At 35.5% G+C, this 13,036-nt stretch overlaps 1 protein-coding gene across 1 annotated transcript in view; it reads right to left on the reverse strand.

The window, feature by feature from the left end:
- The window catches only part of DCC (DCC netrin 1 receptor), a 707,243-nt gene that overhangs the window by 149,481 nt on the left and 544,726 nt on the right, over positions 1-13,036 (reverse strand). The window contains exon 15 of the mRNA XM_046672042.1: positions 7,339-7,533. Within this exon, the coding sequence (XP_046527998.1) occupies positions 7,339-7,533 (195 nt within the window). The remainder of the gene's footprint in view (positions 1-7,338; positions 7,534-13,036) is intronic.

Consider the following 13,036-nt stretch of genomic DNA (forward strand, 5'->3'; position numbering starts at 1 on the left):
GCTAAGCCACCTTAGTGGGGGTGAACGATTTTAACTAATTCTCCTTAACATATGTGATAGTTTTAAATGGGCTGATTAGACTTGGACAGACATAAACCCTTGTAGAAATATTTTCCATGTTTATTTAATCTCAATTGGAAAATCAACAGCTGTATCTGGACATTTATAAACAATCACTTTTGTTCTCCGACCCTCATGAGTTATTAGGGCACATGATTTTTTTCATCATTTCCACTGTATAAGGACTTGAATACCATATTTTAAAAAAATGTCTAGTCAGATATACAACCCAAATTTAGTTTTTTAAATCACCAAACTTTAGTAAGAAGTACAAACTTTAGTTAGAAGACCAAACTTTAGTTAGAAATCTACTCCAAATGTTATTTTTTCAATTAAACTATGTATTCTACAGTCATTTGTGGTTCCCCTAATTTATTTTGTTAACACAAGTAAGTGTAGTAGTGCCAAATATAATTCAGATGGCAAATGCACTGCCTAGGAACTGATCTTATCTTTAGCAAGAATGTTCAACATAGCAGCTGTCCACAAATATTTCACAAGGGACTGACTGTGAGTTTGCAGTTCTGCCACGATGGAGTGAGCTCCCTTTAGCTTACACATCCATGGATAACAACTGTAAACTCTAAACAAAATACAAAAAAAATGAAAAGAAAAAACCAAAGAACCCAAACTACTTATCTGAGGGTTACACAAAAGTAGACAGACTGAGGGATTAAGTGACAAATAAATGGCAAGCAATAGGATATATTGGAGAATCTGAGGAAGCCATTTGGTATGAACCTAATTCAGCCTGACTTTGTTTTTCCAAAAGGGGCTGATGTGGCTGTTGAACATGCATTGTGTATCTACTTTAAGCATTTTCTATGTCCCAAAGACAAGAACAAACGCCCTTAGGATAAAAGTGCAACTTCTCCCACATTCCCTGGGCTAGGAACAGATTGCTGCACTCACCTGTGACCACTCAGCTGGAGACAACAGACCTGCTACCCTGCTGTGTCCGCTGAGACGACAGACCTACTACCTGCTGTGTCCATCAATCACTGTGCCAACAAAGTAGTCCTATAACTATTGTAAAAGGGACATTTCAATCTCATGTGAAATGTGCTCTTTGAGGGTGTATAACCACTCTGTACTTCCCACTTCTGTGGTGCCCTTCCTTCCTTGGGCAAGGAAGGCCCCGGGCTGTATGGTCCTCACATTTGGCTCAAAATAAACTCACCCCAATTTTCACTTATAGATTGGTTGTGGGTTATTTTCATCAACATAAGTAAGAACTTGGAGAAGTCAGGTAAGGGAAAAGAGGCAAATAAAACAGAGATGGGATGAACAGAAAACAGAAATAAAATGATAGACTTAAATTCAACTGTTTATATACTTACATTAAATTTTAATGGTCTAAAAACTCCAATTAAAAGGCAAAAATTTTCAAAGTGCATAAAATAGCAAGACCCAACTATATACTCCCCAAAAGAGACCAGGAAAACGTTAACTGTAACGACATAGGTTGAAAGTAAGGGATGGAAAAAGATAAAACGTAAACTGTAAGTATAAGAAGGTTAGAATGGCTATATTACTAACAGATAAAATCATCTCAAAAACTAAGAGTACTACCAGAGAGAGAGACATTTAAAGTGCTAAATGAAGTGATTTACCAAGAAGACATAACAATTATAAATGCGCATTGGCTTAATAACCGACTCTCAAAATGAATGAAGCAAAAACGCTGACAGAATTACAGAGGGACAATGAGGATTTTGTGTTTATAAAAGGTGATTCTGACACTCAATCTTAGCAATTCACAGACGATCGATCAAAAAATTTAGTAAAGACATAGTTGATCTGAAAAATACTATCAAGGACCTTGATGTGATTGACATTTACAGAACTCTGTATCTAATCATTGCAGAATATACACTATTTTCAAGTTCACATAGTACATTCAACAAAATTAACAGTATGCTGGTCTATAAAATAAATGTCAATAAATTTAAAAATACTGAAATCAGAACATATCTTTTAATCACGATAAAATGAAATTAAAAATCAACAATAATAAGATATCTAGGAAAACTCAAAATTTGGAAATTAACACACAACTCATAGGGCAAAAAGAAATCAGGAAAATTAGAAAATATATTAAACTAAATGATAATGAGCATACATCATATCAAAATTTGAGGGACAAAAGGAAAGTGGTGATTAGAGGAACACCAATAGCTTTAAATTCCTAAATTAGAAGGTTTCACCTTTGAAATTAGAAACAGAATAGTGAAGTATGACTAAAATAAGTACCAGAAAAGAAATAGTCAAGATAAGAGCAGATATGAAAGAAATAAAATAGAGACAGATAATAGAGACGATTAGTAATGTCTAAGACTATTTCTTTGACAAAATCAACAAAATTGGTAAACCCATACCCAGGAAGATCACAAAAGAAGAAAGAACATAAATCATCAATATCAGAAAGGAAAAAGTAATTATTACCATAGAGAATAAGAGAATATTATGAATGAATAACTCTATGCCAACAAATGTGACATGAAGCAGACAAATTTTATGAAAAATTTAACTTGCCAAATCAATACAAGAAAAAGATACAAAATATAAAACGACCTAAATGTGTTAAAGAAGTTAAATTCATTATAAAAGACTTCCTCAAAAGGAAATCTCAGGGCCAGCCTGGTGGTGCAGCCGTTAAGTGCGCACGTTCTGCTTAGATGGCCCAGGGTTCGCCGGTTCCAATCCCGGGTGTGGACATGGCACCGCTTGCTAAGCCATGTTGTGGTAGGCATCCCACATATATAGCAGATGAAGATGGGCACGGATGTTAGCTCAGGGCCAGTCTTCCTCAGAAAAAAGAGGAAGATTGAGAGCAGTTAGCTCAGGGCTAATCTTCCTCAAAAAAAAAAAGGAAATCTCAGATCCAGATGATTTTGTCAGTGAATTCTATCAAATATTCCAGGAATAAATAATATCAATATTACACAAACTTTTTCAGTAGCAGAAGAAGAACAAGCTGTCCAATTAATTTTATGAGGCTAGTATAAGTTTAATAAAGAAAAAAACTGAATAAAGTCACTAAATGAAAAGAAAATTGTAGACAAATATACCTCATGGATATAGGCATGAAAAGAAAAACCATTAATACATATTAACAAGTCAAATCCGACAATATAAGAAAAGGGTAATACATCATGACCACAGAAGATTTGTATGAGAAATTCAAGATTAGTTCCCCTTCAAAAATCAATCAATGTAATTCATCATATTAAAAAGAAAAGGAGGAAAACCATATGATCATTTCAAGAGATAGAAAATTATTTCACAAAAATTTAATGATTATTCGTGATAAAAATTTCAAGAAAGCTAGAAAGAGTAGAAAACTTTCTCAATCTTATAACAGACATCTACAAAGAACCTACAGCTAACATCCTATTTCATGCCTTCCCTAAGATCAGGAATAAGGCAAAGATGCCTGCTTCTACCACTCCTATGCAAAATTTTATTGGAGATCTTAACCACTCCAAGGAGGCAAGAGAAATAAAAGAAGGCAGGAGATCAGAAATTAAGTGTAAAACTGTTCCTATTTACGTAGGATATGCTTGTTAAATGGAAAATCTCGGAGCATCTCAAAACTACTAGTAGAACAAATAGGTGAATTTAATAGGTCTTAGGATACAAAGTTAATGTTCAAAAAACAGTTGTTTTCTTCTACACAAGCAGCAAACAGCTAGAAAATAAATTTAAAGACCAATTCCATTTAAAATAAGTCAAAAAATGTATATATTTTAGAACTAAAGCTAACAAAAACATTTAAGACCTCTACATTAAATACTATAAAATATTGCTGAAAAAAATTAATTTGAAAAATACAGTTTATTGCATGTCAATTATACCTCAATAAAACTCTTTTAAAAACTCAACAAATTGTACACTTTAAATATGTACAACTTATTATATTTGAAAATACCTCCATAAAGATGTAAAGGTAGATAAATTAATTGATTGAAAGATTGACCAATAGATTGGTAGATAGATAAATAGTGAGTTTTTAAAAGAAAGACTTGGTTTTAAATTAATTTTGCTAAACATTGCTAGAATTCAGATCTTGTGGATCTATACCATGTGTATACATCAAACGTGGCATTTAGGGCTTTTGAGTAAAATGTCAGAAGATTAATTATAAATATCCAATGGTACAAACATTGGTTAATGAAGCTCTGTGCCTACACTAGGTAGGGTTTGTTTTGTTTTGTTTTAAACGAGGCAGTATTAGATACTGTTTAAAATGGTCCAGTATTTCTCCTCCTGAAGCAGGTCACAGTGCCTGGTGTCTAAATAGTGTGGGGACTGGAATTGGCCACCCAAGATATGTCTCTTTGGCATGAGGATTATTTGAGGCTGATTGCTTTTGATAAACTGGGACAGGGAGGGAGGCTCTGAGGAGTGGAACTTGCTTGCCCTTTGTTAGGAGACATTTACATTGTAAAGGAAATCTCTATCTGTAAAGGTACCTCCCTCTCTGTACCAGGAAGAAGAAAGGAGATGACCTTTTCTCTAAAAACTCTTAATCAATGCCAAAGGCAAAGACTTAAATCTGCATTTTATTGTGCTTGTCTGGTAACCTCCTGTAACTGACTTCCCTCCCCCTCCCAACGTTGGCATTTCTTTAAGGATTAAGCATCTTTCCTTAGGATAGGAACTGATTGCTGCACTCACCTGTGACCACCCAGCTTGAGACAATAGACTTGCCTCCTGCTACGCCCTCTGAGGTAGCAGACCCCTACCTGCTGTGTCCATCAAGCGCTGTGCCAACAGGGCAATCTTGTGACTATTGTGGGAGGGACATTTCAATCACATGTGAAACACCCTGTTTGGGGGTATATAACCACTCTGTGCACCCACTTCTTCGGTGCCCTTTCTTCCTTTGGGAAGAACGGTCCCGGGCCATGGTTCTCATAAAGCTTTGTTTAATTTTCCCTTGCTATTCTGTCTCATATGAATTTAATTCCTTCTCCGGCCAGACGAATCCACATTAGGTAGAGAAAAAGTCTTCCTTGCCTACAGTAGTGAATTATTATGCCTGATAAACAAAATGCTATTTGGAAGTTCCAGTCTCTCATCAAAGAGAAGAGGAGGTTTATTGGTCAATTATAAAGCAAATAGCTTTTTTATAGTCTAAAATACAGCCATGATACTTGAATTTATGCTAACCCTATGTTTTAATGGATTGTAATTTTCCTTAAATGATTTTTAATTGTATAACCATCATATAGTCCTCAAAACATATAATTCCACTATGTAACCAAAGTGTATGTTAAACGTATCTTAAGTTCTAATTTTTAAAAGGATATATGTTTCATTCAACTCCACATTCCAACTTTGCAAAGAAACAGGCATTTGTTTTATTTATTCTATTGAACGCTAGAGTAGGCATGTCAGTTTTCATGGAATCTTTTTGAAAGTATATTTAAAATATAATTTTAAAGCTTTAGAAACACAAAGTTGTCTAATATACACTTTGGCTAAACAGCGAAACCAGTTTATCTACATAGCCATGAAGACACTTGAACAATAATGACAAAACACTATTTAATTTCATATTTTTTGTTAAGACAGGGGACTATGTTATAAAAGAGTATCAGCTGGTAGAAATTAAATACATAGATACATATACATATGTATGTGTATGTGTATGCATGTAATTTCTCTCCCATAAAAGTTTCAGTGTAAACTCACGATTATCTATCATAGAGACAGGTTCGTATCCCATTTTACCTTAACAGTATTCCTAGCTCTCTAAAACATATCTTGCAAAGGGAAATTTCTTATTTTTTTTGTTAAGTATTTGGAGAGATTTGCCAGTTTTAACCTCCTGAAGACGTCAACTTTACTGGACTTGGAGACTTCTAGAGTTCCTTTGTAATAAAGAGTATCATTATCAAAAGGATATGGTGAAACAATGCAGTCTTCCTTCGTGACTTCATTCTGAGTTTGTACCACATTCTCATTGCCCGAAAATCTGTGCACTGCCATGGGAATCTCTCTCTGTGGGCACATGGCATCAAGATGAACTCTCTGAGATGATGTACACTGAATAATAGATAAATGAGAGTCCCCTGACATAGTTTTGATGGCCATAAAATCTAAGTTTTGTGATTGCTTTAACATTTAATCTAAGGGATTGACTGAGAGAATGCTATTTCTAAATGCCAAGCTAACCAAAATTGTGGAGATTTTCAGGAGGTTCTTCTCTTATTAGCATTTGAAGCAATTATAGAGAGAATGGGTCAGTGTGGATTTTCCTCCTGCACTGAGAAAATCTCTCCTTGCTAATGCAGGAAAAGCTATTCAAATTCAAATCAGGCTTCTCATCACAAATGTTCTGTTTGTGATGGACGTTGCAAGTAAGTAGCACCTATTTCCATTGACGGGGTCAGAGTACTTCATTGCAAGTAACACGGTGTTAAAGCAACAGGTAGAGTCAGCTTGCTTTTTGCTCTATGAGAATTGTTTAACTTCTTGGCATCCTATAAATGATATACATTTCTTTTATTTCCCTCTGTTAAAGATATAATCTCTGATTGTGCTATAAAAAATCAGATATGAAATGAATAGGAACACTTTTACGCACGTTAGCCCTCTCTGGATAAACAAACTTTCCATGAATTCAGAAATGTCACAATTCAAGTATCATATTCAGTAAAGTGAGGATGAGTACAAGAGGACAATTCAGACTGGGAAGAGGTCAGGAGTGTATGTAGAGAGGAGTTTGATGACTCTGGGTTACTGGCTTGATTGAAAATTCCTTTTTTCATCTTGTTGTTTTACAGTCAAAATAACACAGCCACAAAGTTTTACCTATAAATGCTAAGGGAAAAGATGGTAATGTGACTAGATAATTCCAGGTTAAAGAAAAATTGACAGAATATCTTCCTAGTGAGAAAAAAGGCGAAAAATGTGGTTGACTCTCTTTATAAAAATTATTAAGATTAGAAGTTTCTATTGACCAGCAGAAAAAGAAAAATGATCCAAAGCAAGGTACAGAGCAGGGCACCCACCACTGTGAGTCTCTCTAGATAAAATTCCCCAATTCAAAATCTAGAGAGGAAAAATATCTCTGTGTGTGTGTGTGTATGTGTGTGTGGGTGTGTGGAGATTGATAAGAGACGGATAGAAAAAGAAAGTTGTTTTAAGAATTAATTAATATATGCTACAAATTGCAATCAAATCTCAAAGAACAATTTTCCAAGAAATAAAATATTTTAAAACAAATCATTTATTTCCCTTAATAAAATAAAAACCACAGCCACTCACCTAACCTCTCAATGGAATAATATCGCTGTTTACTATCCACGCGCACTGTCTCGGCATAAGGGCTCCCAACGCCGTAACCAATAATGTAGCCTCGCACCACAATGTTTGGGTTCAAGGGAGGAGTCCAACTCATGATGATGCAGTTGGTCTGAGGCCTCACGTGGAGAGAGCTCGGCTGGTCAGGGACTTGAGACTCTAGAATTCCAAAAGAGGCATCATGAGCGTGTCTGACAATAGAACATGCGGCATGGTAAAACTTCCCCTTTAAACAAGACTTAATATCATATTCCATAGATCCTCAAATGGTGCATTACTTATTGCTCAAGTTCCGCCTTGTTTCAGCGTGTGCTTCATTTTCCATGTTTGATTTGACTCTCACAGAATTTCTTAAGCACAACAGGGAGCTGAATTCCTCCCATAAGCAGTGCAACATCATGCATCTTTATTCTAATAGCTTTTTCTTTGGGCTTATTTTCTTTCCATTTGTTTCTTCTTAGGTATCATTAATAAGGGGTAAAATCAAGGTAGATGTAAAAATAATAGAAAGGGAAATGAAATGTCAAAAACCGTCTTGCCTAAGGATTATTTACTCTGATTTAACTAAAAACGAAAATAAGTGTAGCAGTCCTTTCTTAAGAAATTGTCAGGAGAAACAGTTTAGGGCCATCATTTACTCAGCATGATTAGAATGGTACCTGACCCATGGTTTATTGCATCTGTGAAAAGTGCATTTATTATTAAAGAAAGGAGACAGTGGCCTGGATTAAAGCCACACAGACATTGGAGTGTGCAGATTTGTCCTTTACCAGCTGTGAGTCCTTGTGAACTTATTCATCTTCTCTGCGTTTACCTTCTAATTAAATTGGCATTTCAAATACTGATTGACTCCTGACATAAATTTTCTTTTTTGTGTGTTGAAATATATAATTTGACATTCTGATTTTTATATCAACATTCTTTCCTATGATCCCATCCTTAAAGAAATAATGTGTTTTCTTGAAATTTATCATCATTCAATTAATAAATGTTTATAGAGTATCTGCTATGTTTAGGGTACGGGCTAGGTACCCATGATGCTCAGGCTGGAGAAGAGAGGGAATATGGCAGACATGAAACCTGTGCTCTTGGAGTTTATAGTTTAACAGGAAAAACAGACAAGTAAAAATGCAGTTACAATAAAGTCTGTTAAATATTTTGATAGGTTTAATACAGGTACATGTGGCCTATTCTTTTTGAAAATCAGGTAAGTATTCTGGGAAGAAATTTAAGAAAGAATGTGCCCATCTAAACTTTAATAGTCTATTAAAAGCTTAGCACAGTTTCTGGTAATTAATAAGTACTCAAAAATATTAGTGATTTGAACTTTATTCAAGCTACTTGTGTTTATTTTTTCTTTCCTAACTGAAAATCTCTAAAGGTAATGTACATCAAATTAGGCAAGAGAATTTGAGGATTAAAGGTAATATCACAATATATTTTTTCTCTTTGATGTAATAGAAAAGGTGATGCAATTGCCACTGCCAATTTTATCCATCGTCAACAGCACACTTTTAGCTTCAGTGTTAAATGGAAGCATGTCTTTTTTTAAAGTAGGTACTATACTAACAACTTTTCAAAAGATGCTACATTCTAAAGATGCTACATCAACAGCATTTTCTAAGGATGCTTTTTTTTCTGAAAATGCCCATTTGTGACCAAAAAGAGACAAACTATTATTTGTCTGCCCTGAAGAGCCTGTGTTATAATATGCAAAGTCTTCATAAAATTTATCTCAAAATACGGATATAAACCTTAACAGCAGAAACACAATGTTTGTGAAAGATTTCCCACCATAAACCCTAACTAAAAGCAATACAAGAGATGAAAAGGATGGATTAATACTTTTCAACCCTATTGCCACGGAAGCTCTCCAGTGTCCTTGAAATGGAATGGGCTTTACAGTGAGTTCTGTTTAACACATTTGAAGCTTTTGCTATAACTATTGAAACAACAAGATAACTGCCTACTCTTATATTTAGAAAATAAACCAAATACTATTCAGATTTTCCGCATTTGTGACTCTTTAAAAACAAAATGAAAGCCTAGTGATTTTAGTAACAATTTCAACATCTTTTAGAATAAAGGGAAAAAACTATTTAAAACGTTTTCAGAACAATAACTTTCTCCATCTTTCTGCAAACCATAGAGTAGCACCACTGAAAGTGAGTTAAGTTAGTACCCACTCACTTAGACAGACAGTAACTTAGAATTATTGGACTTTGAGGGTACCCAGAAATGAGGGCACGAACTGGCTCTTGAAAAGGAGGAGCTGTTAGCATGTAAGACTCGCTTTTACTTTTCACTTCATAAGGGTAGTTTCAATCTTAGACCCAAACCGCAAAACAATCTTAACACTATAAAAACTAAGGGTGTTAATATTGTTATGTATTGTATATGTTGCCACCTCATCTAAATATTTAATGGGTTTTTACCACTCAAGTAAGATCATAGGACTGGAATGAAGAGTGTCTATCAAGGCAGTATTAGACCTAAGCCAGTCATAATATATGGCTTCATCATAAACATAATTGTTCTAGGGGATTGTCCATAATCCAGAAGAGCCCATTTGTATCCACCCACTCACTTTTTAATATACATACAGAAATTACAATTTTCCTTTACTGCTACATGAGTGAGTTTTCTCTAATACAGATGAGCTTATGGATTATGAAAGTGGTCACTATTGGAATGAACTACAAAACATCAATTTAGAAAACTTGCTTTGGAAGCTATGTGACTTGAGTACTCTTTGTTTGGAGACTGAGACTGAAATTCACTGCTCAGAGGTACACAAAAGATTATACAAGTACCTCTAGGACAACGATTACATATATAAAGCAGACAGAATTATTAAGGTAATTGTTGAAATAATTTGAAACCAAAGAACATATTTTGCCTGAAATATCCAAATTAATGAGGCCCACAATTTCTACTGGAGTCTGAATTACCAAGATACCTGGGCCAATTGCCTTTCTTGATTATACTATGGAATTATGGATTCTGTCTTGGTTTAGTTTGTTTCTAAAGAATGTTTATTATTCTTTGAGTGATGATTACAGATTTCTACTAATGAATAATGTTCACATATAGCACACTAGGAAATTCATCAGAATAATCCCTGTGACATTTCAACAATTTCTGTGCATCTCCTATGTGCCAGTGATAGTACTAGGTACTGGGGATATAGTTTGGGGGAGGGAAGACCAAGAAAATAAACAAACAAGAAATTCATGAGATCTTGGTAAGTGCTATGCTAATGGGATAGTAACTGACTCATCAAGAAAGATATCCCTGGTAGGATCTAAGGTGAAAGATCAAAAAAAGCCAGTCAAGTAAACATCAGGATGCAGAGCTTTACAGGCAAGAAGTAACAACTACTACAAAGGTCCTATAGAAAGAGTGAGGTTGATATTTAAAAAAAAAACAAAACAAATCAAAGCAGGTCATTGTGCCTGGAACATAGAGGGTAAGAAGGAAAATGAGGATAAAAAGGGGTCAGCCAATGGGAATGTAAAATTGTGCAGCTGCTATGGAAAACATTATGGCGGTTCATCAAAAAATTAACAATTGAGAGACTGGCCCAGTGGTCTAGTGGTTAAGTGTGGCATGCTCTGCTTTGGCGGCCTGGGTTCACAGGTTTGGATCCCTGGCGCAGACCTCATCACTCATCAGCCAGGCTGTGGCAATGACCCACATATAAAATGGAAGAAGTTTGGCATGGATGTTGGCTCAGGGCTAGTCTTCCTCAAACAAATAAAGAGGAAGGCTGGTAACAGATGCCAGCTCAGGGCTAATCTTCCTCAGCAAAAGAAAAAAATAAATATCAAATTCTCACATGACTCAGCACTTCCACTTCTGGGTATATTCCCAAAAGACTTGAAAGCAGGGACTCCAACAGATATTTATACACCTGTGTTCACAGCAGCATTATTTACAACAGCCAAAATGTAGAAGCAACCCAAGTTCTATCCATCAACAGATGAATGGATAAACAAACTTTAGTAAATACAAACAATGGAATATTTTTCGGCTTTAAAAGGGAAGGAAATTCTGACACATGCTACAACATGGGTGAGCCTTGAGGATGTTATGCTAAGTGAAATACGCCAGTCACAAAAGGACAATAATTGTATGATTTTATTCACATGAGGTACCAAGGGTAGTCAAATTCACGGAGACAGAAAGCAGAATGGTGGTTGCCAGGGCTTGGGGGCGGGGGAATTAGGGGATTCTTGTTTAACGGGTACAGAGTTTCAGTTTTGCAAGATGAAAAGAGTTCTGGAGAAGGGTGGTGGTGATGGTTGCACAGCAGTGTAAATGTACTTAATGCCATTGAACTGTGTACACTTAAAAATGGCTAAGATGGCAAATTTTCTGTTATGTATATTTAAAAAAAATTTAAAAATTTAGAAGACCCTAATAATGCTTTTGTATTTGTCTGAGTGGCTATTGTGGAGAGGAAGTGGACATATTTGGGACTTCTGGTAGGTGTAGTCAAGAGAGCTAGAGATTGGATACAAGCAGTGTGGGAAAGAGGAGACAATGATAACTTGTAGATCTTTGGCTTGGGTAACTGATGAATGAAGTACAGAGATGAGGAAAAACAAGTGAGTTCTTGGGTGATATTAAACTTGAGACGCCTATTAGTTACATCTGTAGAGATATCACGGAAGTAGGTTGGCTATGTAAGTCTGGGGTTTGGGGAAAGGCCATGGCTGGATAAATAGAAGTGGAAGCCACCAGCATATAGAGGGTATTTAAAATCGATGTGTATGAATATAGATGCAGTGTGAGTATGTGTATAGAGAAATAAAATACAAAATAAGGTTATGTCATTGCTCTTCTCAACCCCCCCAAAGTCTTCTCATACCTCTTTTTAAGGCCAGGTTCTTTACAATGGCCTAGAAGGTCTTGTATGATCTGCTTCTTTCCCCCTTTGCTCTCTGTCCTCATCTCCAACCACTTTCCCCTTTGCTCACCTCACCCCAGCCATCTACTCCACATGGGACACTACTGTCCCTCAAACATGCCTGGCATGCTCTGGCCTCAGGACATTTGTATTTGTTGTACCTTCTGCTTGGGAAGCTCTCCCTCAGATATGCCTTATCTGGTACTCAGGTTTTTGTTATTTAATTTCCAGTTGTAGCCTTCCCTAGGTACCATATTTAAAAATTGAAATCTTTCCTTAATCTCTAATCTCATAATCTCTTAATAATCTCTTCTTTTCTTTTTCCCTATTGAATTTATTACCACTTATTGTGCTACCTATTTAATGTGATTATTTTATTATTCTTTGTCTCATCTCCTTCCATAAATTCTCCATAATTCCAGTACCTAAAACAGTTCCTGGCACAACATGCTCAAAAATATGGGCACAAAGTCTATATTTCCTATAAGGTTCAATACAATCATCATTATGTATAACTTTTCTTAAGTACAAAATTACCACGATTTTTCATAGCTCTCTCCATAAGAATTTTAAGGAAAAAATGGAGTAACATAGAAATAAAAGAAGATGAAAATACAATTTATTAAAGTTATTTTCTTCTAGTGGCCAGCAAGATTTGTCTCTGCCAGCTCCTGCTAATGAAAATGATGGCTGCTGTGTACGGTCTGCTGTGGATGGCACCGCCAAGTGGTGTCAGGCAATTGGTCCTTT

This window comes from Equus quagga, chromosome 9 (genome assembly GCF_021613505.1).
Source record: "Equus quagga isolate Etosha38 chromosome 9, UCLA_HA_Equagga_1.0, whole genome shotgun sequence".
Lineage (NCBI taxonomy): Eukaryota > Metazoa > Chordata > Mammalia > Perissodactyla > Equidae > Equus > Equus quagga.